Raw genomic sequence first — 26,457 nt, forward strand, 5'->3', positions numbered from 1 at the left:
CGGGGAGGGCAGGAAAAAGAGAGCAAGGAAGAACAGCGAGAGAGGTTGGGGTGTAGAGAGCAAATGTGGTGCCTGTCGTCAATGCAGGAAAGAAAGAATAGCACGAGACACAGTGCGAGACGAAAAAAGCGCCTCTTAGCTACCGAGTACACAGCTTCAACGCGGAAGCTGCTTTCCGCTGTGTTAACTCTCTTCAACGTCGTTAGGGAGGCTTACAAGTTCACGCAGCTTCACTGCCCTGCCATCCGAAACAGATCGACGTGCTCCTGCTCACAATCGTGTACGTCACCGGCGATGACGAGCGAGTGCAACGGCGCGCCAAAGTCGACACTGAGCAAGTCCTTCATCGTCCCCGCTACCACTTGCTGCGATTCGGAGCCGACGCGCGCTAAACCCACCGCGAAAGTCGAGCCATCAGCGGCCACAGCGCCACCCTGCTTGTAGCCCTCCACCTCCAGGATCTGCTCAACGGCCTGCCTGATCGTCATGTAGCGCGGCGGCTCGTAGATCTTGCGCCCACGCGCAAGATTCTCGTCAGAGATCTCCTTTACCTTGATGTCGAGGAGCACCAGAGTGTGGATGCCGGCAGCTCTGTTGCTCCGTAGGCGCTCGTACCAGGAGTCTGGGCGCCACGTCTCTGTCCAGAAGCACAGAGATATCACTTGTCCAAACCGGTAGAGCTGCAGGCCACAACAACCCACAGCGTTAATGATTGAGGCATTGTGTACGACTTTGCTCTCGATCCCCTGCCGGTTGCAGCGCACAATCAGATCCGAATGCGTTGTCGCGCCGAAAACGTCGCCGACGACAAGAAGAACTACCTTCTTGACCTTCGCGTCGTCCAGGACAGCCCCACTCTCCACCATCTCTCTGTCCGCAAGAATAACTGGCTTGCCGTAGATGCCGGCCAGCTCCTCTGCATTGCTGTTGATGAGGAAAGAGGTGTAGGCTTCTAGAAAAACGACATCCGCCTCCTTGACGGCGTTCATACCCTTCACGGTGACGTCGGACGCATCGCCAAGGCCAACCCCGACCAAGGTGAACATCTGCAGCGAATGTAATGGCAGAGCTCTGCGAGTGCAAGCCTCATTTCAATTGACGTGGGACAGTGAAAGAGTAGAATTAAAAGTAGGCTCTCAAGAGCGCAGACACACGGGTCTCAAACACCCGATAGCAGGGCAAGGAACACAAAGGCCTCTCTCGCACACAAAGTTGTTTTCATGTTCACGTGATGGCGGCACTGGGGGTCTGCCGCTTAAGCACTCGGCGTCGTTTACTATTGCAGCCCTAAGTTCAAACATGAATCGATAGCACTCACCAATACTTGCTGTCAGAGAGAAACGGAGCTAGCGCGAACACCAGTCCGTGCTCATAAGCTGCTGCGCGGCCAAGGCGGCCAGCCGTCAGCACGCCCATTGCACCAAGGCCGGAGCGCACATCCTCTTCGCCAGTCAGGTTGTCAATCACCTCCGCTAGCTCTTTCCCTTCGTTGAGAATGGGCCTCATGATCGTTTCGCTCATCTCAAAACGCGCAGAAGATCCGATCCCGCACTTGCCCGTCTTCCGCTCCAGAACGACCATCCATCCGCACTCGAACCAACGACCAGCAATGTGCTCGATGCCACCTTCCAGCCCGACGCCGTAGTCAGCGTTGGAAATGACCTCTAGGGCTGCCTTGGCTCTGTTTAGAGCACCTCGCTGGGTCTCCTCTGCCGACATGGGCTGATCACTGACCCCGGAGCTGACGCTGCAAAGACGCACCTCATGGGTCTCATTAGGAAAGCACCTGTTCACAACTGTGACGACGCTCTCTGCTTTGGCACGATTCGTTGTTCCGATTGCCCAGACAGTCATGGCCTTGCTCTGATCAGGTGGTTCTTAGCTGCCCGTCGCTGTGTAGCGACGAAGCAAAACAGTGAGAAAAAGGGAAGTGTAAAATGATTCAAGGGACCAAAACGAGAGTGAGTAGCAGCATCTTTACTAAGCTGACCAGGGGACGCAGCATCCCTTCACGCAGGAGATTCAACTTCGACCACGTCATTGTTGACGATTCGCCTTCAGAAAGACGACGAGAGGGCTAATTGTGCTAGCAGACGTAAACACGACCGAGCAGAGACTCAGAAAAACAAACGAAGAGTGAACAGCGCACGTACGTGCTTTGAAAATATCAAAAAAAAAACTGCTGCGCTAAGTCGTCGATCGTAATCTACTTACTGGCAGTGTGCTCTAGAATAGCAACGCCGCCGAGACCGCCAGCAGCGCAAATGCTCACAAGGCCATGGCGCTTGCCGGACCGTCGCAGCTCATTGGCAAGCGAGGTCACAATCCGACCACCAGTTGCAGCGAACGGGTGACCCAGTGCCAGGGACCCGCCATTCACGTTCAGCTTCGACAAGTCGATGTCTTCCGTTAGAACAGGTTTGGCGCCGTTAGCGTACCGGTCAAAGAACTCCTGCGACTTCAGGCACTTGATCGTCGCGAGCACCTGAGCCGCAAAGGCTTCGTGGATCTCGTAGAGATCGATGTCCTTCGGCGTCAGGCCCGCCTTCTTCAGCGCTGGGCCCCAGCCCAGAACAGGTGCGAGAAGGAGCTGCGGATAAGGATCAATTCCGGAGAAGTACCAGCTCTTGACACAAACATCGGTCGGGTATCCAAGCTTCTTCGCCTTCTCCTCAGACATGACGAGCATCGCGCTACCTCCATCTGTCAAGGTGCTTGACGTGGCAGCCGTGATGGTTCCTCCCTCCTTTCGAAAAACGGGCTTGAGGCTTGGCATTTTGGCTTTCATTTTCTCAGTGTCGCGCTGCATAACGTCGTCGCAGGTCACCTCGGTCTTCTTACCTTTCTTATCAATCGTGACAGGGACAATTTCCTCTTTGAAGTACCCCGCCTTTTCAGCCCGGGCGGCATTAGCGTGCGAAGCCACCGCCAGAGCCTCCTGGTCGTCGCGCGAGATGCTGTTGAGCTCCGCAATGAGATCCCCGTGCCACCCCATGGTCTTTCCAGTGCTCCGCTCTGTCAGCGCAATGCCGCCCGGAAACCACTTGAACGGATTGTAGCCCGCTTCCTTGAAGAAGCCCATGACGCCCTTCCTCTGGGCCATCATCAGCCCGTACGTCACGGAGCGTGGCAGTGGGACCTCTGTATTGCTCACACTGTCGCTCCCACCGGCAATAACGACATCAGCATGCCCACCCTCGATCAGCATGCATGCCTGCGAGAGCGAGCTAAGTCCACTCGCGCATGCCATGCTTGTGAGATTGCCGATGATCTTCTTCGGCATGTTCAGATCAATCACTATCTCGCGCGCGCAGTTGTGAGCGCTTCCTTGAAGCACCACGTTGCCCCACACAATGTGGTCAATGTCTCTGGGATCCAGCGACGTCTTGTTGAGGAGACCGGCTACGGATGCACTCGCCAGCTCCAGCGTGTCTGCCTTCATCAGAGCCCCAAAGGACTTGACAAACGGCGTCCTCGCCCCGGTGACGAGGACCGCTCGTTGACGCAAAATATGGCGAGTCGAGTGCATACTTGACAGAGAGAAGAGATTGCAGTTTTGTCTGCTGAGTGATCTGGAGACTGGTCAAAAATCAAAGATAGAGCAGAGGATGGGTAACATATTAGGTAAAGCCTTTGCAGTCAACTGTCAAAGCAGGATGACGCAGAGCAAGTAGGAGGACGTGCGCCATGTGGATAGATTGTGAACAGCTCTTGTGTGCTGCGCAGCGTTCCCCTGAGGCCGCAGTCGTGTATCAAGCACCAAAGCAGAGTCCGAGCAGCACAGCGCCCTCCCTGTGGCAGCGCATGATTCACAGGCACAAATCAAAGCTTCGACAACAGCTCTTGTGCCAAATGGAATTTGTTCGATAAAATGGTAAAGACTGTGAATCTCCAGCAGTCTGCGCGGGTCATGCATGAAGGGAACTGAGAAACGCCCTTTACAGCATCTGGCCCTCTTGAAAACGGCCTGCAACAACCCAGCGTCACTACAATCCGCGAGTCAATGCGCCCATAGCCAGCACCATTCAGACTTGTCGACCCGTGTTTCAGAGGCGCGCACACACACAGCTCTCAGAGCCACAAGCGACGGGGCACCTTCGATCACATGGCACTTCACGGCCATCCTCGTAATAATGCAAACGCCAAAGTCGCCACATTTTCAGACTCGAAGAGCATATGTTGGATGATTAGCGCAGACGCGGAGGAAGAGCTTCACGATCATGCGGTAAGGCTATCCAGTCACAGGCCAAGTGTCACGCGATGTAAGGCAGTTCTACCTGGAAATAAGGGGTTTACAGGACTGTCTGAGTACGTCGAAAAACAAAGCATCAGCTGCTTCCTGCATGAGCTACTCCTTAGGCGTAAAAATGGTGCACGAATATCTGGCCGTGTTCCTGGTGCGAGAGATTCTGTCGGTGCAGCACACCATGCCAGCATGGCTAAAGCACGAGACCCCCTAGCACTCATTTGGCAACCAGTGCCCCTCAAACAGTCATCACCGCACTGACGGATCTGCCCTGTTAGGGGGTTCAGGCACATAGCTTCACCCACAGCGGCCCGCATTCCCCATCTATGCCAGCCATCACCGCTTCCTGGAAACCAGCATTTCAACAGACATCTTTCCCAATGCCCAGAAATGGTGCTGCTTCTTTCCACACGATCCCGCAATCCACTCTAACCTCGCAATTGGCCGTCATCCGGCACCAAGTTAACGTGCCTAGGGGGAGATCCGCAGGTGCCAAGAGACCCCCCCCCCCAGAGACGCGCCCCTGCGTTTTTGGATGAAGCTGAAGGAAACCTTTTCCCTTTGGCACCCCTCGGGCGATGAGCAAAATTCAAAGATCTGTATGCACCGCAATCGACGCTTTCCGCACCCCTCAGCGAGCTAATCGTCTTTTCTACCCGCAGAAGACTATTGAAAAGCCGGTAAACCCCCCCCCCCACACACGCACACAAAAAAAATTCTTACAGAGCACCACCCCTTTTCTCCGCAAAGAAGCCCGACTCAGCACCAGCCGCTTTACACCTCTTCCTTTAGGGTTGTCGGTGAAGAACTTTGAAGCAGCAGTTTGCTGCACGCTTAAGTGACCCTAACAAGGACCCCGCGTACTCTTTACACAAAGAGATGCGATCCTGAACGCATTTTCTCCTTTAGGAATGCCGGCATTGAAACCGTTTCAAAAAATAGCTTTCTTGCCGCACTTAAGCTCATCCCTTAAAACACCCCCAGCGGAAGAATAACCGCAACGGCCCTCTGAAAGATCAACACAGGTCTCCCCGGCGATGGGCTCGAGCAGAACCACAGCAAATCCGGAAAGAGGATGCCGAGCGAAAGCGAAACACTGCTGATGGCGATCTTCCGCCACCCAAAATCCGAGTTTCAAAGGAAGAGAAGCCGCCACCACATATACCCCTTTAAGCCACGAAATAAGAAACCTGTCGACCCATACCTGCGTAAGCAGAAAAGGACAAGAGATCACGGCAACCCACAGCACCACAGCACCGTCTTCCCGTAGAGTTTTTGAGTCCCCCACCAAGATAAAAACAATTAATAACACCGGCAAAAAAAAAAAACAATGGCTCGAAAGGCAAGAAAAGCATCCATTGTTTCTTTACCCATAGAGTCCGACTACCGCCCGTACTTCTTGCAGCTCAGCATGTCTGCATGACAAGCACTGACGTTATTCCGGTGCTGCTGCAAGCCCCTCCCCGCGCGAGAAACTGAAGAAGCAACAAACCAAAATGCATGGGCAAAGAAAAAAGATGAGCGACTCTGCCGCGGCGACTTCATTTATGCCACAACGGGCGGGGGGCCTCCCAAAAAAACAGAAAACCGACGAATACGAAAAAAAAAATCTTCCCGCCAACCTCATTTTTGCGCTTTAAGCGAGGCTGTTCGATTAACGGAATTTTTTTCTTGTGCGGCGTTCGTTTTTAAACAAAAAGGAAAAGAAACGGATAAATTTGGCAGGCGGTCCGCACTTTGATTCTTTTTAGGAGGCGCTCGTTCTGGAACCGGGCCCCGCCTTCTAACTCCTATGATGTTTAAGCGCGGTGTGGGCGGGCGCGGTGGCGGGCTTTTTCGGCGGGGCGGTGGTGGGGCTGTTTTGCCCGCGCCCGACGCCCCCGGAGCACCACCCGCAAACAGAAAAAGCCACAACGACGGAAAGACGCTGCAAACGCCCAAAGAGGGCGCCGCGACAAGAACCCCGCCCACACCAAAGAAACGACCTGGTTAGCCCGCCGGGTAAAAAAATCGTGTGGCCAGGGGCGCCCCACCCGTGGTTAACCCCGGCCGCAATTGAGAAACCGCAAACGCCAAAGAAAAGGATAAACGCACCCCTTATCGCATTGTTGTCATAAAGAGAAAAAAATGCATAATGGCTCTTTGTGTTGAAACAAAGTCTTTGGAAAGGTGATCGTATGCCGTTGGATCTGCGGCATCGCCCGCCTGTTTTTTTACCATCATTTTTTTTTCTTTTTCACCTTCAAAAGAGCTGATGCTATTTTCCTTTTTCGTGGTCTAACACGTGAATTTTTTAAAACCGTCAAAAGATGCGCCTTAAGGCGTCGCCTTCCGGGGGGGATGGCGGGGGGGGTGGCCGGTTGGGGTCCTCTGCTGAGGGCCGCCCCCGGCCGCCAAACCCCCCACCGCGCAGGATTGACACGCTAAGCCCAACCCAAAGCCTATTTGCTTTCGCCGGCGTCGTTCCAGACCGCCAACAGTCGACCAAAACCAGCAGCAAAACAAACGCAGCCTCTTTGTCTTCGCCTGTTTATTTATGCTTAAAAAAGTGAGATGAACAAACCGCTTTTCAGCGCCATTTTCTTAACACCCCCTCCTCGCACCGCCTTTCTGTTTTCGATGAAGGGTAGCTTTTCAGTTGGCAGATTTCAAACATGCATTTTTTTGTTTGAAATTGTTTGTTTAAAAATCAAGGGTATCCCATAGCGTGCGGCACGGGGCTTTTCTGCTTTGTGGTAACGGATGGGGCTAAAAATGAAGGGCCCCAAAACAAAGGCCAAAACACACACGATGAGCGCACATTTGTGTGCCCACAGGCACGTGCGCACGCGTATGCGTATATATATTTGTGCGCGTGCTCAAAATTTAACAATCGGCGCGTCGTTCAGCAATTTCCGCAGCCACAGAAGCGCCCGAAACACCAGCGCTAGACGCCCCCCACGATCTAAACAAACGCAAACGAAAAAGGCTTTAACTTCTCAAAAATTTTGCCTTTTCCATAATAAATAGGGTGGCATCCACTCCGCAAGGACTGCCACAGGCCCGATCGCGTGGCGCAAAGCAGCGCTAGAAACGCCCAAAAGCAACGCTGGCCCAGCCACCACAGCACGGCCCCTGCCCCAAGCCCCGCCCACCCACCCGCTTCCCAGCCGCTCGCAAAATGCGGGTTGCCACCTGGCGCGCCCCCGGGGTGGCCCAGGCTCCCCACCAGTGGGCAGCGAGGGGCGGCTGAGGTACGCTGGCGTCACGCTGACACCCTGCCCATCACATGGGTGGCGCAAACGTGTCCACTGTCGAAGATCTCTCCCACACAACGCCATCCGCGGCCTCACTGCCGGCATCAGTGGGGGCATGCGTTGCTCCGACCCCCCTCTGCGTAGGTAGGTGCCTGACCTGCTACGGCCAGAAGCGGTGCAGCATCGGCAGGGGATAGAGGGGCGGCTCGGCCCCCTCCCCCACACAAATGCACAGAGTGGGTGTGCACTGGACCCTGGGATGCTATTTGCTAGGTTCTTTTTGCGCCGTGTTTTTTTTGTTAGTGAATGAAGGCGGGGGGTGGGGAGAGGCTGGCTTGTTAGTCGGTACGAAAGGGTTTGTTTTTCGCGGTTGCTGCGCGTTTGGGGGGTGCCGGGGGCAGGGGGAATAGATGAAAGTAGCGGGTGGTGGTGGCAGAAACGCTATTTTGTGTATTTTTGCGATGGGTGGGAAGAACGCTGAAAAGCGTTTTTAGTGCGTTTCTGGCCGAAATGTTTTGGTCACAGGCGCGGCGGTGGTGAGGAGGAAAAGGTATGGGTGTATAATTGGGGGGTGGATAGGGGTGTTTGTTTGTCTTGTTGTTGCGGGTGTTTTGGAGAAAGGAAAGGGCGGCGGGCTGGCATGGGGAAAAGGGCTTTGGGGTAGTTGATTTTCGTGCTGGGTGAAAAAGGTTTAAAGCCAAGATGTCGTGCGGGGGGGGGGGGATGTTTTGCTGTGTGGGGGGTGCTTAGTTTACGTTTTCGGCGCCCTAGGTGAATGTGTTGCTTTGCTATGAATGTGGCTTGCCGTGCCGGAAGCTGGTGATAGTTCTGTTCTCGGGTTTCGCTTCTGCGGTTTGGGTTTGGGGCACGGAAAGCGATAGAGGGCTTAGGGTTCCCTGGGCGAGGTTTTTGGCGACAAGGAAGGGGGGGGGGACTCAATTCTTATTAAAGGGAAATGGAATTTGTAGCGTGGAAGCAGCCGGGGTGTGCGTATGGTTGCGCACGATTCTTATTTACCACGGTGGCGTTGTGGTAAGGGGATTTAGGTTTTTTTTTGTGAGGGGGGGTCTGCTGCGTTTTCTTGGCGGTGGGCGTTTACCCCCGGCCGTGCCGGGGGCTTTTCCGCCGGGGTGGGCCGTCTGCGGTGTTTGGGGCGTGGCGTGGGGGCGGCCCAGGGGTTTGGGGTTGTGTGTGTGTGTTCGGGGTTTGGAGGGGCGGGGGGGGTGCCATGGCGTAGCCCTCGGGCCAGGGCCGTCGGGGGGGGTGGGCGGGGTAGGCCGCCACCCGGCCGAATGAGCGGCGCAGTTAGCGGGGTCTTGGTTTTCTCTATTAAAACAGTGATCAGTCATCGCGGCGCGACACCGGCTTCAAAACCTGGACAGGCCCATACACTATCGTGGGCGATGCGGGCTGGCTGCGGCGCGACTCGATTTCGTGGCAGAAATTCTTGTGCTTGTCCCAGTCCGCCTTTTGGCACTCGGGGGAGCAGTAGAACGTGACGTCGCAGCCGCTGCACTTGAGGAGGTCTTTCGTGGTACCGGGGCAGGACGGGCTTGCACACTTCATGTCGGCCTGCTTCCCAACAAACACGTCGCGGCTGTGCACGGCGAGGTGATACTCTGGGGCACTGAGGGCGAGAAACACGGCCAGGATGTGCTCCTTGAGAGTGTAGACCACCTGCAGAACATCCTCGCAGTCCATGCGGCTGTAGGCAGCTTCAGCAGAGGAGAGGGCCTCGTTCAAGGTGGGGACTAGGTTACACAGAAGCCGGATTTCCTTCACCTCGCTCTTGACCCACAGTAGTGCCAGGACGATGCGGTCCAAGGTAAACGTCTTCGCGCTCGGCAAGTCCGCGATGTCGCTCTGCGGGGACGAGATCGACTCGATGTTGTCGAGGGCGTCGAACAGGGCTGTGCGGCAGTAGAAGAGTCTCCCGTTGTGGATGAGGTGGCCAATGTCGTCCAGGTGCGGGTTTTCCATGAAGTCCTTGCAGAAGTTGTGCAGGAACTTGGAGGTGGTGTCGTGCATGCGTGCGTCCTTCGCGTTGACCGCGGCGATCATGACGCAGTCGAGCACCTTGATCTTCTCCATGTCGCGCAGGAAGACCGTCGGACCGGTGCGCAGCTTCGCGTAGCAGGGGCATCCATCGCAGCACACAAAAGTGTTGAAGAGCAGTTTGCCATTCGACGAGTACGGCGAAACGCCGTTGCGTGTGTTGACGGTGAAGAAAAGAAACTTGATGGAGTCCATGAGGCGGCGAAAGGCCTCGGCAGAGGCCATGTTCTTGCGCAGAGAGCACACACACTCCGTCACGTGCCCGGCAGCCGCGATGAGGGTCTCCGAGCTCTCGGACTTCGTCTTCTGCGCCGCTGCCTGAAAGCGTGTGCAGTGCTGGTCCAGCAGGTTGAGCAATGCATTTTTTTCGCTGGCGTTCGACACGGTGAACTTGGCTGTCATGCACACAATCCGAAAGACATCGTGCGCCTCGCCGAAGACACCAGTCATGTTGCGGAACGTCTCGTGAGTTGCCACACGATTGTAAATGAACGTCACCGCCTTTTCGAGGAACGGGTCCTCGTGGAGCACCGTGTGCGCCATCAGGCAGTCCATCAGCCGAGTCGCCACGGCAACGCGCTTCGACGGAGAGATGTTATCCATGTAGTCGTCAAACCACTCCATCCGCATCTCTCGAAACGGGTAGCGCAAGACGGAGTCATGGTTCACCGGCGGGCGGTCATCTCCTGTTTCGGGGGAGGAGTCGCGTGACTCGTCAGTCATGGTGCTCACAGGAATACAAAAGAGAAAGAAGCACGGGAGAAACCGGTGACGGGGGTATTGAGTGTCGCACCGGATGAGTATCTCTGAGTGACTAAGGGCACGGATTTGAGGAGATGTGGCGGAGGAGGAGGCTTGTGTGTGTGGGGAGTGATTTCGCTAGGTTCACTGCATACAGCAGCGGCACACGTATGCGAAGAGAGTTGCATGAATAGAGCGGAAGACTGAAACGTCGAGGATGACGCGCTGCGCCGTGTCAGATCTCTACGCCAAAGGCGTGTTGGGCGCGCATACGCTGCCGTCACACACTAACAAAAAAAGGAAGGAAGGGTGAGAATCAGATGAGACCGCAAGGCGTGCGTCTTTTGGGATGCGATGCTGGATCAATCACGTGGCTGATCAGAGTGTCCACCACCAGATGTTGGCATGCCAGAGCAGGGTTAATGCTTTTCCTCACAGACACGAAGTGCTAGGTAAAGTTCGCATACCACAGCGCTTCTTCGGCCTGTCCGCGAAGGTATGAGTCGAGCAGATGCCGCTCCGACTCCTCCAGCTTGTCGCGGACGTCGTTCAGGTCAAACCCCTTCTTGGCAGCAGCGAAGATGATGCGCAGGTAGCGAAGCTGGTAGAGACGGAACAGCTGCGCGGCAAGTCGGTTGCCTTCGGCGCTCATGTGGCCGCTCGACGTGGGGTTGCTCAGAAGCCGGCAGAGCTGCAGCCCGGCTTGGTAGAAGTACGGTGACTTGCGATGAAGGCTGGGGGCAAGTGGATCCGTCTTAAACTCGCGAAACGTGGCGAGGGAGAACGTGTGAGGTGCATGAACACTGACGTACCCTTCAGTGCGAAGGGCTGTCGCAGCCCACAAAGGGACGGTTGCCACACAGCCCGCCACCACCTCAGACACTGTTTCGCCTTCGTGGGTGCGAACGGTGAGATCCTTGCCCATGCTGAACGACGGGACGGTGAATGTGACTGCGACAGGCTCCTCGCAGGCTCCAATGTCGTCTAGATCAAAGTAGCTGCGGATCATTGGTGCGCACAGGTTCGAAAGGGTGCGGTGAAGCTAACCGAGAAGCGATGAAGTGTTTGACGAGCGGCGCGTGCGCGTCTTTCGGAAAGGGCAGCGCGTATGCGCAGATTTGCGTCGGCTTTTCTATGTGTAAATGGCACAGCTGGGCTGTGGGCTACGCAAGGTGTCAGTCGTCTATATACACACCTCCTCAGGTGGGGAGAGCAAGATGTCGACGATATCGTGCTGATGTGATGCGATTACTCGCAGCGGTCAGGCGGTCCACCAGAGCCTTGGCAGCTGAGCTGACTGGGGTGCGCGAGGAACGACACAGGAGGCGGAGGTGAAGGGAGAGGAGCCGTGATGATGTTTGTGGCGACTCAAGAACTGCTAAGCGCCAGTGTGTGCCCAGTAGCAGAGCGCTGGAGGCTTTCTGCGGATCTAGTGCAGAGCAATGATTGGCGCGCACGTCATAAGGCACCACTGCTTCAAACGCACGCAGGGGACGGAAAGGCGCGCGGAGAGAAAAAAAAACATACGAATGACTGTCGATCGCAGAGTTGTTGCCGCTGCCGCGCGTTGCATGCTGAGCGAATGCACGGGAGTATCGGTCAACTTCACGTTTTGAAGGCTGCCATGCGTACAGAGACGAAGCACACACACACACACACACAAGCACATGCATCATGATCCACAACGTAAACAAGTACAAGAGAGGAGGAGGCATGCCGCACCATATGCATGCGTAATGGACGAAGTAGAAGGGAAAGAAACGAGGGCAAAAGGGGAGAGGCGCCGCTGTACATCTACGAAGTGGACGAAAAGGAGCGAACGAGGGGGGTGGGTGGGTGGGGGAAGGGGAAGGTGAGGTCGCACCAGCACGGGATGTCCTTCCCACGGTTTGACGCATCGAGTCACATACTACCGCGAAGGGCAAGAGAGGGACGGAGAAGGAACAACATAACATGAAACCACGCCGCCAGCTTCGGCCACCATGACGCTTGCGGTGGTTCGGGACGGAGGCGTGAGATCCGTTGGCACCTCTGCTGTGATTCGATGCACCAAAAGGAATGCGACCGGTGAGGCCATCGGTGCTGCCTTCTCCCCCTCCTGTCTTTTCTGACATCTGGCCACCCTTGGGCCGTGGAGTGCAACGTCACATCACTCCAGCTCCTGGGCAGCATAGTACTCACGCTGGCGCTGGAGGTGCTCCTGGCGGTGCAGGATGCGACGCAGCAGATCCATGTTCGTCTGGTTGAGAGGGCGGTCCACAATGTTCTTCACATCACGCAGAAGGTCCTGTAGTTCCACCTCGGAGATCTGCGCAAGCAGCCGGCGGCGTTCTGCGTCGTGGTGGATCTTCTTGTACCAGTCCGCCGTGCCGTCGCGCTGGATACCGGCCAGCTCATCGACGTCCTCCTCTACACGCATGCGCTGCTGGTGCTCCTCAAGAATGAGTGCCTCCAAATCCTCCAGCTTCTGTGGAGACGCACTGCTCACGTCGCTGAGGTCGTCGCCGTCCACAGCGCAGTACGCGCGGGAGGTGGACTTGAAGGCGAGATTGCCGAACGTGTCACACTTGCCCGTCGCTGCGGTGTTCTTATCCAGGACCGTGTGCGGCCCCCGCCGCCATCCGTACTGGTCGCCGCTGTGGTGGCAGCACCCCAAAGTCAGTGCAGCGCTCTTCTTGATGCACCCGGTGCCGCAGCGATAGGTAGAAGAGCGCAGCTGACCCTGCTTCAGTCGCCAGCTACCAGGGTGCGCTGCTACGCGAGGCACGCACGGGCAGCCTCCAGTGGCTGCGTAGTAGTTGTTGGTACGCGGAATCGTGAGAAGCTTGTAGTTGGGGAGTGTATCGTCATGACCGTAGCAGCGGCATTTGTGGTAGCAATGAGGGTCTGCTGCAGCACCAGTGCCGTTCCCCATGCTGTCTGCCGGCCGCCCCTTCCGCGGCGACTTCTTGACCGAGGTGCCCTTCACCGGAGGCAGCGTACCGGCGGTGATGTTCATCGGTGCGTGCTGAGAAGAGTTATGAAGAGAGTGGTGGTTTATGCGGCCACTGTGTAGGGATGCGATGCGTTGCACACGGAGCTGTGAAAGTGAATGCACCACGCAACTAAGCACAGGGCGCCAGGCGGAGATCAAAAGAAGGGGTTGATGAGGGGGAGGCGCAAGGGAGAGGAGATGAAAGAAGCAGCAAAGGCGGGGCAGTGGGATCAACGTAGGAAGGCGGCGTGCAAGAGACACACACGGAGAGGACAAGGAGGGGCTTCATGAGCGGGGGTGAGAGCATATGCGTGGCGCTCTGTTGTGGGGGCGAGTTCTGGCGTCAAGAGAACCAGGGAAAACTAAAAGGGAGGTGGGCGCCCTTTGGCGGAGGCTGGAGCCTGATGCAAAGGCACGACTGCGCGTAGTTGCTGAGGTGTGCGTGTGCACAGGTGCAGGCGGAAGTCTTTTGGGCTGACAGGTAATACACAGAAGATGCGGCTCTGAGGCGCGTGCAGGAGAGGTGGGCAGAGAGGAGGCGCCTTTGGACGTAGCACGTCGAACGTGGTCACGCACACAAACGCACCGTGGCGTAATGCAGCACGCAGGGCACATATCGCCAGCGAAAGGAAAGTCAATCTACCAACGAAGAGGCGTCTTGAGCCGCTCCGTGGGCGCCGTTGAGGAGGTGCGTGAGCTACTTCGACTCGGCAGCCTAGGACGAGCACGAGAAGCCACAGCATAATACATGAGATCAACAGCGGGAGAGAGAAGACCAGGCGAGAGGGAGTGGCGGAGGGGGGGGCGGACGGACGGTCAGGCAGAGAAAGAGAGAAAGGAGTGAGGGTGAATTGTTGCCTGCATAAAACGCGCACAGAACAACATGGACGAGGGGAAGGGGGTGAGGTGGGGTAGAGTACGGGTGACATAACAGGTTATGTGCCGGCATGTGTGAGCAAGCTTATCGCAGGGCAGCAGGTGCTTTTCTGCTGGACACGGGGTGGGGGGAATAAGACGCATATTACAGACCTGCTGAGCCACAGAAGAACAAAACACGATGGGAACATAAATGCCCATCACTTTTTGCTCTGCATGGCCTCCGCCGTCTTCTGAATGCGCTCCTGCAAACGGAGCCGGCTCAACCGATCCTCCTCCTCCACGAGGTAGTGTAGACGAATGATGTTGTACTTGGAGCCGACAGGCTGGTCTGCCACGTACTCCAGTTCGTCCATGATCTCGCGGTATTGCTCTCCGAGGGTGAGGACGGTGTCCGGGTCACGCGATGTGGAGTCAAGCCCACCACGCATGCTGCCCGCCGCCCGCTGACTTGCTTCGTACTCTTCGCCGTGATGGGTGCCCATGAGGCCCATATCCGCCTCGAGCGCCGCCCGCTTCCCTTCTGCATCCATGCGGGCAAGCATCTCATCCCGCAGGACACCACGCAAAAAGTTTTTGCGGTCCTGCGCGCGCTCCTCGCGTTTGGCCTCGGCACGCGCCTTGCGAGATGCTCCGAGTTGTGCCCTCGTGCTCAGAGTGGCGGGGCCACGCTGGGCCACCGTGCCGCCGTAGTTGCGCGAGTTGGGAAAGGCGGTGCGGATGCTTGTTGCCGGGTCGCGGCCGTTCCCGTCGACGTCCGCGGCCGTGTGAACTGTGTGTGGGCCGTCCGCGGCGCGAAAGGTCAGCTTGGGCATGGCGGACGCGTCTGCTCCGCGGCCTGAGCAGTACAGCCCATTTTTTTCCGCGCCGCACGTGCCAGGGCAGGGGCACCCGCCATTTGAGGCATAATATCCCTGCAGCGTACGCGGGTTGCTGATATCGTGACGGTAGTTGGGAAGCTGCGTATTGTGACCGTAGCACTCGCACTGGTGATACGATCCGTGCTGGCAGGTGGGAACCGACGGCATGTCTCTTGCTTGTACTATAGCGGGGCGGAGGTGTATATGATGCTGTCGGTAGCGGAATGGAAAGTGGCGGGCTGGTGGGGAGTGAGTTGACGCAACGATGTAAAGATCACAGCGCAAGTGGAAAACACCATAAATGGGGTAAGCCGAGAAATGGTAAAGGGAAAGGAAAAGCGTAGATGCATGGGCCACCGTCGGAAGCGAGAAAGAGGCTGTGAGCGATGACGCACATAGGGCGCAGAGCACAGAAACCGTGGTTGCACATCTCTGTAGTAGCGCCATCACCAAGAGGCACCACCAGAACGTTTTTCAGGTACGTACATGTTCTCGGTAACTGCCAAAAAAAAAAGAGAATCCGTACTGCTGTTGTGTGCAGGCAGTGAGGTGGTGCGCGCACGCATTCCGCGACGGTCATTGCGAATGACCATGTCTTGAGCCACCCGCCCGTTAAACCAGAGATTCCCCGCCCCTGGCAATGCGGTCCAGATTTGGATGATTCTTGCTCGTGCGTTACAATCACTAATAAGGAAAAACAGTGGGCCACAAACGGAGCCGCAAAGCAGCGACACGTTCTTCCTTCGTCCGCACTGCGTTGCTCTCCATTGTCACAGTCGCTCCAGTTGACCCAGCTCGGAGAGCTGCGCCTGCGTCAGTGAGAGTGCTTTCCCTTTCGCGGCCTGCACAAGTTCGCGCGCGACAGGTCGCCACAGCTCCAGAAGGGACCCCCAGAAGAGGGCCGATGCCGACGCAGGGGGCTCAGCAGGCGGCAGCCGCTTCTTCGCTCCAAACACACATCGCGTCCACCACAAAATCGTCTTGGTGGTCTCCCTTCCATGCGAACGCAGAAATGAGCACAAGGCGTCCTGGGGAAGCGGCTGGACCGCCTCCTGCCACAGGCGGCCGAGGCACCACAGCACGTGGGCAGCTTCGCTGATGCCGCTCAGGTCTCCGCCCGAGGCATTGGGAGCGTACTCCTGTATACGGGTGCTGGCGGCCTCCGAAAACGTGGCAGAGATGGTGGCGAAGGGGAGAGGACACACAGGTGCCAGTGCTCCAGAATCGGTGTGCGAACGACCAGAGTCGCATAGCAGCACTGCCAAACCGCAGGCAGCGGTGATCATGTTCAGCCTCATGTTGGACATGACGGTGGCTCTCGTGTCTTGTAGAAGCGCCAAGAGATAGTTCAGGGTGTGCAGACAGTGCGAGTGTAGCTCTGCGGTGGACTCGAGTCCGCGAATGTGGAACACTGAGCGTGGGCCGCGTTCGCCTTCGCATGTAGGCTGCGCACCACGCGCGGCGCTGCGTCTCGTCTGCCAGTGCTGCTGGTCCCAAAGACTCAAGAGAGACCCCAAACAAAGCCATGCATCGGAGGCTGCAGCGTTGTGGGCCGAGACGAAGCGGAAGTGCGCTGCGTACTCCGCACTCCGCGTCACAGACAAAGGCGTACTAGAGGGAAGCACCTCGCGCATGCACAGCGCCAAGAGATCTCTTCCAAGAGAGTCGGAAAGACATCTCGGGCTGCTCACTAGCCCCGTGTCGGGCGCTACAGCCACATCAAGAGGCCGAAAAAGGGAAGAGCGGTACGCAGCGAGGAAGACACAGTCGTAAACGATGGCGAAGCAGGCTCGGCGCACGTCACCGAACTCATCTGACAGACAGAACGCTTCATCTTCAGCACCGTCTGCAGTCACAGTGTTTGGCCTTGTCGAGACATGGCTTGGGTGATCTGCCAGTGACTGACAAGCAGCCAGAAGCGCCATGCAACGGTTTGGCAGCGCCTCAGCACCACTGCAGCTGCTGGGCGCGCCATCACATCCGATGCCGCTGGCGGCGGGAGGGAGGAGCATGGACGTCGCAAGCGCCATCACACGCGCATCCATGGTCCCGAAAGCGTCACCATCTTCTTTCGGCCGCAGCTGCTGCTCCAGCAGTGCGTCACGGTCTATGACACCATCGCACACGCAGCTCACGAGATCGAGGCTCACCATGCACATATCTGTCATGTCCACAACCCCACTTGCGCTGTCAGCAGTTGGCAAGTTATTGGAGTGTGCGCGACGGGTGAGATAGTGAGCGTAGAGGTCGAGCATGTGATGTGCCACTTGCAGAATCCACGGCACGACCATTTCTAGTGCACCACCATCCATCGCACTCGTCACATCCGCCATTGACGTCAGCAGCGTCGCCATCTCTAGCATCGGAGAGGCATTTTCGGAAAGGGAAGAGCCGCTGAGGAGTGTGGCGTAGTGCTGGGCCAGCGCCTCCAAAACCTGCGCGGTGACGAAACGAGCCGAGTACGATGCTACTGAGTGGGTGCCATCTGCCTGGCTTGCAGACAAGGAGTCCACCAATGGTGCTGTTCGCCAGAGCGAGGGCAGTGCTTCACTGAAGAGGTGGTACACAGCTTGCCGGACGCTCCACTGGAAGGACGGGAGGTATGAAGAAACAACACGCAACACCTCCACAACGGCGCAAAGGCCCGTCGTGGCGCCGAAGGACTGAAAAAAGGCGCGCGCACGTTCGCAGCGGTCACTGAGCAAAAGATGGCGAGCTGCGTCGCCGCCTTCGTCACCGGCATCCATATCGCCACTGCTGCCGCTGGTGCTGCCCAGAGATTCCTCCTCGAGGTCCGATGCAGCACCGCCGTTCACGGCACTGCGCATCAGCTGCTCCATCACCTTCAGGTATGAGGTAAGAGCGGAGTTGAGGGTCTTTACACATTCCACTTGAGCGGCTTTACTTACCTCCGTGGTCAGGCGACCGAGGACAAGGCCAAGCAGTTTTTCCAGGCCACCGACTGCAAGCATCACCGTGTGGGCACGCTCTTCAATACCTGACCTGCTTCGAGTCACGTGATCAGCGCTGGAAGTGTGCTGCCATGCGTCCAGTAAGCCAACCACCAGCCTTCCAAGATACCTCACAGCCTGCATGCGCACAAAGAATGGAGCGCGAGTGCCAAAGCCATCTTGTGTTGGTGGGCCGAGAAGGCTCAAGACAGACTGCACTTGCGCTGCAAGATTTTGGTCGAGTAGCTCAGGAGTTGCTGCGGCGAGGGAGGCGCTGACTTCGTCGTCGGCGAGGATACCATCGAGGAACTCGTTGTTCACAAACAAGGCGGACTCTGCGGCGCAGGCTACAGCGAGGCTTGCCAGCGGGGAGATTGTTGCAGGGCGCACGACTAAAGGTGCAACCGCCATCATCCACGCCTGCTTGCAGGAGAGCCCAGCTGCACACCAGGCTACGGCCTGCCTTAGTGTCCCGTTGTCCGGTAGCGCGACTTCCAGCGCGTCTGCAATTAAGGTGTCATCCTGTTTGTCACAGCTCGCTGGGATCACTACTGCTGACGCGTTCCGCGTTGCCTCTGCGGGTTCGGCGGCAACCGAAGCCCATTCATCGTAAGTTTTTTGCGTGTGACTGCCGCGGGGCTCCCGACGCCGCCCGGTGGCCGACTTCACCAGAAAACCTGCGGCGCTGTCCGGCTGGTGTGTTGTGTGTTCCTCTAGCGCATCAGCTACAGATGTCGGAAGCGTAGCTGCATCTACGAGCATGCTGTAGAGGCAGGAGACGTAGCCCTCTGTTGGTGCAGTCATCGTCGAGGGATGAGCCGAGAACGCGGCAAGGCGGCTCAAAGGTGCTCGGAGATGCGCGCACTCTGTATTCATCCACTCTGTCACGTAGTTTATGCAGGCCAAGACGGCGGCGTGAACGCTGTCAGACTCACCGGCACCATCGTACTGGAGCTCAGCAAGGCACGCTGCATGGCAGAATTTCGCAAGCAGAGGAGTTGCCGTGGCGTGGAAGGCATCGTGAAGGGGATGGACAGCATCGAGAGCGACGGCGTCGGCCATGTAGCGCATGCCAACCGCCACGAAAGGAGCGGCAGACACAACCACCTCGCGCAGGAAAGCGCCGTCAGCCCTCTGACCGTCCAAAAGCTCCAGATGCCCCAGCACGTGACGGAGGAGGAGGTCCTGAGCGCCGATTTGAACATTGCGAACTGCGGTGCCCACGGCGCGCAGTGCCTGCATAGAGGGGCCCTCACCCAAGCCGGTGCTGCTGCTGTCCGCACCAGGCGAGGTGACAGATTGGTCACTAGCGGGCGCGCGCAAGAAGTCTGAAGGGGCACAAGGCAGAAGACCAGACTCCATGCACGCCTGAAAAGCAGTGAGAGTCTCTTCCAACCACAACGCATTGAAACGCGCTGCTGCCCCGCTCGCGGCTTGCTCCGTCTCCATCTGCTTTTCGAGTAGTTGCAGCAACTGTGTGAAAAGGGAGCAGAGGGTCAAGCACTCGGCTGCTTGGCTACCCAACCGTTCACGCAGAACCTTCGACGTGGAAAGGGGTGCCTCGCATATCGCGCGCAGCAACGCAGCGCACAGGGCCCCAAGCTGAGCTGTGTGCCAGCGACCGCCTTGAAATGCGTGGTTCACGATGAGCGTGGCCGGATCTGTGCGTTGGAGGAGAGAGGATATGATGCGGGACCAGACTGCAGTGGCGGTGGACGCCAGGCTTGTGTGAGCCAACCCACTTAGCAGGCAGGCGATGAGATTCGCTGTGGCGCGCTGTAGTGGTGCTGCTGTGGTCGCCGATGATAGTGAGGACGAGCCCCCGAGGGCAGCGTCAAAGAGGGCCTCCGCTATGGACTGCGCCGCCGTTGCCGGATCATCCCCTGCAGCGCTGAGATAGAGTGGCAGCCGGTCGCTGCAGCGCAGTAGCTGGCGGGCCACTGTAGTGGCAGAGAGCCGCACAGTGACGGAGGCTGCCGCATCACAGACGATAGCGAGTGTGGACACTAATGCAGATGGGTAGTCCGACAGGGCTTGGAGCTGTTCTAGGTTCGAGGCCTGCACCAACGGGTCTGGGTTAGTGAAGCTCTCCAAGAATCGATGCAGCTGCTCCTGGTCCACTTCTGTCCACTGCATACTTCGTCTGCAGAAGCGGCGTGTGACGAGAGAGCGGAGGGGCGGGTGTTGCGAAGGAAGGGACTCGAAGAGAGGCAAGAGAAGAGCGATTCAAGGTGCCAGGGGGCGAACGTCAAAAAGCCAATGGGGGGGGTGGAGGAGATGAAGGGCCGTGAGAAAGAGGCGCTGAAAAGCGATCGCGTAGCTTTTTGGGCGGGCGAGAAGACAAAGACTCCGCTTGCCTCTGTCCTGCGCTGCAGTCACATAGAGGGCGTCGTACACCTGACATGGCCACGCACAGCATAAAAGTGCAGACGTGTGCTCTTTGCGTGTCTTTCCCCGTTTCCTTTTCAGTTTCTCTGCCGACCCCTGAGAACACATGTGAGTAGGTTACCGTGCCGGCGACGTGTGGTGAGTAAAGGAGGTGCGCTTCATCCACGGCCACAGGTAAAGGCGCACACTCACCAACACCAGGTGGCTCATTCCAGAGAGGGTACGTGCCCACCTATTCTGTTTTCGTCGAAGACACGCACCTGCTTCGCGTCCATGGCACTTTGGAGAGCACGAACCTCCGATCGTGGACGCCCCGCCCTGTGCATCATCTTCAAGAGCTTGTTCAGGAGGAGTCCGTTTCCCTTGACACCGTAGTGCTGCATCTCGGCAATCACAAACGTGAGTTCCGTGTAGTCCTGGGTCTGCAGCATCACCTCTGCCATGATAGAGAAGGTGACAAGGGAGGGCACCAAGCCAGTGGCAGATCGAGAAGTGGCACTGATGCGCCAGGGACGCGGTGCCTTGCCAGCGCCGCCGCCCCGCTCGTGGTCGCCGTCGCCACTGACGCGCAGAGGATTCGACGGAGCGAAGAAGAGAGAGCGGTAAAAGGCAAAGACGCTTGCGGGGTCGCGGGAGTGCCGTGCTGCCTGGAGGACAGCGTTAACGAGGTAGGTAGTCATCGCAACGTTTTGCATGGTAGTCACTACCGCCATTGCGTCCGTGTAATGGCCACAGCGCACAAGCCCCGTGAGGAGGCGAGCATACATGCCAGGTGATGCTTGCCGCTCTTGCCTTGTCTGGTAGTCTGTTACGCGGGCCACGGCGAGGTGCATCACGTCGCACGCTTCGCAGATGGCGATGTATGAATTCACGGTGTACTCCGTTGGGGTCAGGTGAAAACGATCCGCATCCATCATGAGAGAGTGAGCCTTGGCTTCGACCAGTATAAGGCCGGAGCACCGCGCGCGATGACGTCCGTGCGTGGTAGGAGTGCCACTAGCGTCTGCGGTGGTGTGCGACCGCGCCGTCGCGAGGGAGACGGAGGCATGCTCCAGCAGGCCCATCACGTACTGGAGAATGCGTGGTGTCGGGTCGGTGCCGCTATCCACGAGATAGCGGTACATCTCCCATACTTTCTCCATGCCGTGGGGACTCAGGACGGTGCTGGAGGCTGCCGAGGGCGTGGTAAGCTCGGCAGGCAGTGCCCCGCCACTGCCCCAAAGCGAGCCTTCCTGCCCGCAGCAGTTCTCCCACCCGGCACCGCCGCTGACAAGCTGTGCGCTGGAGCCCAGAGACGCCTTGCCGGGCTGTCCCGCTCCACCGCCTCGCCTCACACCAACGCTGTAGAGCGTGTGGAAGATGTCCTCGTAGGTGTCGGCGCGCAGCCGCAGATGCCTTTCAATCACTTCGTCGTGAAGGCCGTAGATGGTTTGGCACTTCTCGATGGGGCTGCGGTGGGACTGAAGGCAGGCAACCATCCGCTGGAGCATGTCGTGGTACTGCTTCTGCCGCGCCTTCCAGATGAGCTCGCGCTGGACGTCATTCAGCCGCACCTGCCGGCGGCGGGAGTCGACATGTACGACCAGTGCGGGGTCGTAGCCGTCGCGTTCAATGCTGCGCGTTTCTTCAGCGCGGAGGTCAGTTGCTGCACGGCGCTGATCGTCTGACTGATAAGCCGAGTTCGGATCTTCGATGGCACCGTGTGTGCCGGTGTGCCTCGGCGTAACACGCTTGCGCAATGTGGAGACGTAAGGCGAGTTACGCTTCTCCAGGTAGCGCAACACCGTTGCAGAAGACACGACAGGGTCTTTCTCATGTGATTGTCTTCGAATGTGCCGTGTACGCGGAGACGAAGACGAAGACGCCACCCGCGAGCGTGCGGCGCTTGCCGTCTGCCTATCAGAAAGCCCTGGAGCGCTTTCATGCACGACACTCGTGATGCTGTCGTCGTGATATGAGGCCACGGGTGACGGGGGAGCCTGCTGGGCTAGTCGCTCTTCTCTGTCACGCGTATATACTGGGACCTTAGCACTCCTGGACAGCTTCGACTGGAGCTGGCGTTGCGGTTCACGATCTGCCCCGTCAGGGCTACGGTGCTGTCTAAGGTTGAAATCGGATCTGAGAGGGCTAGAGGATCGGGTGTACGCAGGCCGGCTGACCTGCCGGAGAGCATAGAGGGAAGGGCCGCACAGCTGCGCCAGCGCACTGCATCGCCAGACGCGGAAGTGGCTCCGGTGCATTTCCCGTTGCCGTGCGCCTGAAGTAAAAGCGATTCACCAGTCTTCTGTGCTCAGGGTGTTTGCGGACTCTTTCAGTCGAAAGAGTGATGCGGAGGAAGAAGAAGAGCGGCCGTGGAAAAGATGCCAAGGAGAAGAGCATAAAGGAGGGCGGGGGTGACGGAGGTAAGCGGGGGCGCACTCATGAGCTGCAAACGCGTACGAGGGAGACACGGGAGGAGGAGATCGGCGCATGTGCACTGCGGATGACGTGCAGGTCTACGAAAGATAACAGCGTGCGGTGCCACCAGGAGCACAGACGCGTGTTTTCGTCTAATGAGCCAAGGTGGTGGAGGTGGAGGGGGAGGAGGGGGGGGTCGAGGGTGAGGGGTGGGAACGGGGCCAAGAGTGGGAAGTGAGGGGCAGAGGGGGAATTGAAAGGCACACTCGCGGTACCGTCTTTTGAGAACATGCAGGTGATTTCTTGATCAGAAAACACTGGCACAAGCACATGCGCCGAGCTTAGGAAGAAAGACGCAGCGCTCAAACCCCTCCCCTCAAATAACCCAAAGAAAGAGTGACGGCGTAACTCATCGGCAGGGGATTCACAGTTTCGTGCAATACGACCAGCAAAACAAGAGAAGACAGCGAACAGGTGGACACCAAGAAGGGTCATGCCCCTCGTTCACCGACAGATTTGTGGTTGCGCAGGCAGGGAGCGCCTCAGTGGGGATCAGTGCAGTAAAGGCGCGACAATACCAACATGGACACAAAAGAAGCAGCTTCGGTGAGCCACGGCTCTGTGACCCATCTATGCGCTGCTCGGTATATAAAGCACGCATGCACGTATAAACGCTCTGGCGCGTAGGTGGAGCTTCCTTCTCCACCGGCAGCCCTCAGCCAAACACTTCTCGTGGTTTTCCCATCAGAGAGAAAGAAAAGACACTCAGAGCAAGCAGCACAGAGAGCTCTACGGTGCCGTATGTCTGCTTGCCGCCAGTGCTGCCTCGTAGGCGGACCTGTTCACCAAGCGAAGCCACAGCACCGAGTTGGGCGGTGGTCCGGCTGACGAGAAGCACATCTGCCACCCATACACCCACCCGAACACCAAGCCCAGTCGAAGATAGTTCTCAAGACTGCTGGCGATGTAGAAGAGCTCTCCGGAAGGCGACTTGGCGGAGGTGGTTGTTGTCGTGTTGCCTTCTCGACCGTCTTTGCACTTCTGTGCCGCAGACGAGGGTGAAGAGGGCAGAGAAAGGGCACGGCTGTCGACGTCTTCCCTCTTTACATAGCCCCACACCGACGCGATAGTGTCTGCGGCCGCTGCACCGTCTCCGGCGCCCCTTCCTGCTGCTGCCACAAGGTACACATCACACGCGCAAAATTCACCGAGAGAAGCCGTTTGGTTGCGCCACATAGACGGGCGCCGTCGCTCTTTCAGGGCTGACCTCTGCTGTATGGTGAAGAAGGTCAGCGACGAAAGTGAGTGTGACACGTCTGCCGACGCCGCCTGCACCTTACTCGCCTCAGCACGGCTCTGCAGCTGCGCCAGAGACGCGCCTCTACAGTCCCGCAGGAACACCTCCGGTAGCGGAAAGGGGTGCATCACACTCTCACGCAGCATCCTGTCGCGGCGGAACGGCGTCACACACTTCCAGCGACACAGCGCCGGCAACACGTAAAAGCTGAGCGGCACGCTGCCAAGGCGCGATGCCGCTCCAGAGAGCGTCGTTGGAAGGCGCGGCGACGCTTCGCGTGGCGACGAGGGACAGCTGGCCGCCACTGGCATGACCATCGGCAGTCCTGCGGTGACAAAGAGCGATGTCCAGCAGTCTGCGAAGCCGAGGTAGGCGAGGTAGCGCTGCGTCTCCAGCGACAGACAGGAGGCAAGAAGCCCGTCTTTGTCGGATTCAACACTGCGCTTGCGCAACCACCGCTGCAGCGACGCTAGACGGTACTCGAAGGGGCTTCGGCTTAGTTTCGAGCGGGGCGCCTGCGATGCGGCAAAGTGAGCCTCCGCGGACAGGTCTTGGCACATGCAGCAGTCGAAGCGGTTGGTGGTGACGCCGAGCTTCGGCTTCTGCGCCAAGAAGGGCAGCTCTCGCCCATCGACGTCAATGCGATGGTGACGCTGAGGGGTGTTCGGGTCGCTGTGGCGTGGGCTCGTGAGAGAGGAGGTGTTGCCCTTCAGCGAGCCTCCTGGTGCAGAGCTGTCCTGCTGGTCCACCGTGAGGCTCACACGAGGAGAAGCCGCCGCAGACTTCGGCTTTCCGTCGCCCGTCGCTGCTTCATTCGCCCTCCCCTCCGCTGCGGCTGCGGTCGGCTTGTCCTTCTTTTTGTGGGAGGGGTGCTTGGTCTTCTCTTCCAGCTCCTTGAACACCTCCAGCTGTTTGATCTCCGTCTCTGTGTCCAAGTACCAGTGGAGGGACCACCCGAGGTCCTCGACAAGCCGGTGCTGGAGAGCGTGATGCAAATCGTAGAGGGCGCACGGCACAGACGTGGCGGTGGAGCTCGGAGGCAGAGATGAGGTACAGTTGGCACGAGTGCGGCTGGCTCTTTCACGGACACCTGGCGAAATTGATACGCGCGGTGAGCGAGAAGTGCCAGAGGATAGGACGGGGCTGGAGGTCAGTGGGGTGTGGGACGAAATCAATGCCCCAATGCCGACCGCCGTGAGAGGCACTGGCTTGTAGGTGCGCGCCGTTCCTTTGCGCTTCAGAGGTAACTTCCTCCTCGAGGACCTTTTTGTGCTGGTGCCAAGCTGCGACACAGAGGTGTTCGGGGGCACGACCACGAGTGTTGAGCCGCGTGAGGCCACCGTGGCGCGAGACCGTGCGCCAGGAGACGACCGTGTACTGCACTCGCCGTTCGCAGAAGCAGACGTTGGCTTGCTGGTCGACGTGGGGCTCGTTGTCTCAAAGCGGCTGGTGGCCGGCGCTGCCACGGGGTTTGACCGCAGCGTTGCCGGAGTAGGGGGCATGGCTGACATTGTGCTGCCGGCGCACGGGTTCGACGGTGGCGCAGGCGTGGACACAACGAGGCGGCGGCGGCGTCCCTCTAGAGAAGACGCCGCCGTCGCCGAGGAGGACTCGATTTGCATGATCACGGGGAGGTCACCTGATGGCCGCAGAAATACCGGAGAGGCTGGATGTAAGAAATACACAGAGAGGGAGAGAGACGAACGAGTTAGGTGAGGATCTTAAGAAGTGTGACGTTATTATACAGTTGTGAGCGGAGAAGGAAGGAGGCGCTGTGAAGCGAAGATCAAGCGGCAAGTCTGTGGCGGGAATGTAGCGCTGCAGCGGGAGGCGGACATGAACGGGTGTGCTTTTGTGTAGTTCGCGGCAAACATGCAGAGAAAACGACACGGCGAGACGGAGAACGAGTTGCGCATGTCGGGGACGGCGCATGCGCTCAAGACACAGGCACACAGACTCATGCAGACAAGCGTACTGCAGACAGCTTGCTCACAGCATGCAAGAGGCATGCTAGAAAAGCGAACTGCAGCCGTGAGCAGGAAAGAGCATTCTTTGCTTGTCTTCACAAGGGACATCAGCGACCGGAGGCGCACGCCTATAGGTGCCTGACGGCACAGACGGACACTCGAGGAGCGGACGATACCGTACTCACAATGACGTGCATTTTCTACACCAGCTCGTAGATCGAAAGTGGCGCATGGAACAGAACAAGAAGCGGACACAGGATGCGTTCACAGGAATCCCTCCGGAAAAAAATCGATGTGTGACCAAACCGAGAGTAACAGCAGCAACAAGGTACACTGCTCGTGGCAACACATTCCTCAGTAGATACAGAGAGAGAGGAACGACACAGACACATCATTAAGCGGGGCACACACACACACGCACATACGCATGTATATACGAGATGAGAAAGCAGTAAGAGGAGGGGGAGGG

At 57.9% G+C, this 26,457-nt stretch overlaps 10 protein-coding genes across 10 annotated transcripts; all 10 read right to left on the reverse strand.

The window, feature by feature from the left end:
• Positions 1-230: 230 nt before the first annotated feature.
• Positions 231-1,046, reverse strand: LINJ_31_1640 (diphthine synthase-like protein; the record flags this gene model as incomplete). Its single annotated transcript, XM_001467421.1, has 1 exon — positions 231-1,046. The coding sequence occupies one exon, from the start codon at positions 1,044-1,046 to the stop codon at positions 231-233; it is 816 nt and encodes a 271-aa protein (XP_001467458.1).
• Positions 1,047-1,314: 268 nt separating this feature from the next.
• On the reverse strand, positions 1,315-1,854 carry LINJ_31_1650 (conserved hypothetical protein; the record flags this gene model as incomplete). Its single annotated transcript, XM_001467422.1, has 1 exon — positions 1,315-1,854. The coding sequence occupies one exon, from the start codon at positions 1,852-1,854 to the stop codon at positions 1,315-1,317; it is 540 nt and encodes a 179-aa protein (XP_001467459.1).
• A 352-nt stretch (positions 1,855-2,206) lies between these two features.
• LINJ_31_1660 (putative 3-ketoacyl-CoA thiolase-like protein) lies at positions 2,207-3,529 on the reverse strand (the record flags this gene model as incomplete). Its single annotated transcript, XM_001467423.2, has 1 exon — positions 2,207-3,529. The coding sequence occupies one exon, from the start codon at positions 3,527-3,529 to the stop codon at positions 2,207-2,209; it is 1,323 nt and encodes a 440-aa protein (XP_001467460.2).
• Positions 3,530-8,823: 5,294 nt separating this feature from the next.
• Positions 8,824-10,260, reverse strand: LINJ_31_1670 (conserved hypothetical protein; the record flags this gene model as incomplete). The annotated part of the gene is made up of 1 exon (XM_001467424.1): positions 8,824-10,260. The coding sequence occupies one exon, from the start codon at positions 10,258-10,260 to the stop codon at positions 8,824-8,826; it is 1,437 nt and encodes a 478-aa protein (XP_001467461.1).
• A 466-nt stretch (positions 10,261-10,726) lies between these two features.
• Positions 10,727-11,287, reverse strand: LINJ_31_1680 (conserved hypothetical protein; the record flags this gene model as incomplete). Its single annotated transcript, XM_001467425.1, has 1 exon — positions 10,727-11,287. The coding sequence occupies one exon, from the start codon at positions 11,285-11,287 to the stop codon at positions 10,727-10,729; it is 561 nt and encodes a 186-aa protein (XP_001467462.1).
• Positions 11,288-12,427: 1,140 nt separating this feature from the next.
• Positions 12,428-13,276, reverse strand: LINJ_31_1690 (conserved hypothetical protein; the record flags this gene model as incomplete). Its single annotated transcript, XM_001467426.1, has 1 exon — positions 12,428-13,276. The coding sequence occupies one exon, from the start codon at positions 13,274-13,276 to the stop codon at positions 12,428-12,430; it is 849 nt and encodes a 282-aa protein (XP_001467463.1).
• A 1,052-nt stretch (positions 13,277-14,328) lies between these two features.
• On the reverse strand, positions 14,329-15,156 carry LINJ_31_1700 (conserved hypothetical protein; the record flags this gene model as incomplete). The annotated part of the gene is made up of 1 exon (XM_001467427.1): positions 14,329-15,156. One exon carries the CDS (start codon positions 15,154-15,156, stop codon positions 14,329-14,331), a length of 828 nt encoding a protein of 275 aa, XP_001467464.1.
• Positions 15,157-15,758: 602 nt separating this feature from the next.
• On the reverse strand, positions 15,759-20,075 carry LINJ_31_1710 (conserved hypothetical protein; the record flags this gene model as incomplete). Its single annotated transcript, XM_001467428.1, has 1 exon — positions 15,759-20,075. One exon carries the CDS (start codon positions 20,073-20,075, stop codon positions 15,759-15,761), a length of 4,317 nt encoding a protein of 1,438 aa, XP_001467465.1.
• A 458-nt stretch (positions 20,076-20,533) lies between these two features.
• Positions 20,534-22,567, reverse strand: LINJ_31_1720 (conserved hypothetical protein; the record flags this gene model as incomplete). Its single annotated transcript, XM_001467429.1, has 1 exon — positions 20,534-22,567. The coding sequence occupies one exon, from the start codon at positions 22,565-22,567 to the stop codon at positions 20,534-20,536; it is 2,034 nt and encodes a 677-aa protein (XP_001467466.1).
• Positions 22,568-23,513: 946 nt separating this feature from the next.
• Positions 23,514-25,523, reverse strand: LINJ_31_1730 (conserved hypothetical protein; the record flags this gene model as incomplete). Its single annotated transcript, XM_001467430.1, has 1 exon — positions 23,514-25,523. The coding sequence occupies one exon, from the start codon at positions 25,521-25,523 to the stop codon at positions 23,514-23,516; it is 2,010 nt and encodes a 669-aa protein (XP_001467467.1).
• Positions 25,524-26,457: the final 934 nt, after the last annotated feature.

This window comes from Leishmania infantum, chromosome 31, assembly GCF_000002875.2.
Source record: "Leishmania infantum JPCM5 genome chromosome 31".
Taxonomy (NCBI): Eukaryota; Euglenozoa; class Kinetoplastea; order Trypanosomatida; family Trypanosomatidae; genus Leishmania; species Leishmania infantum.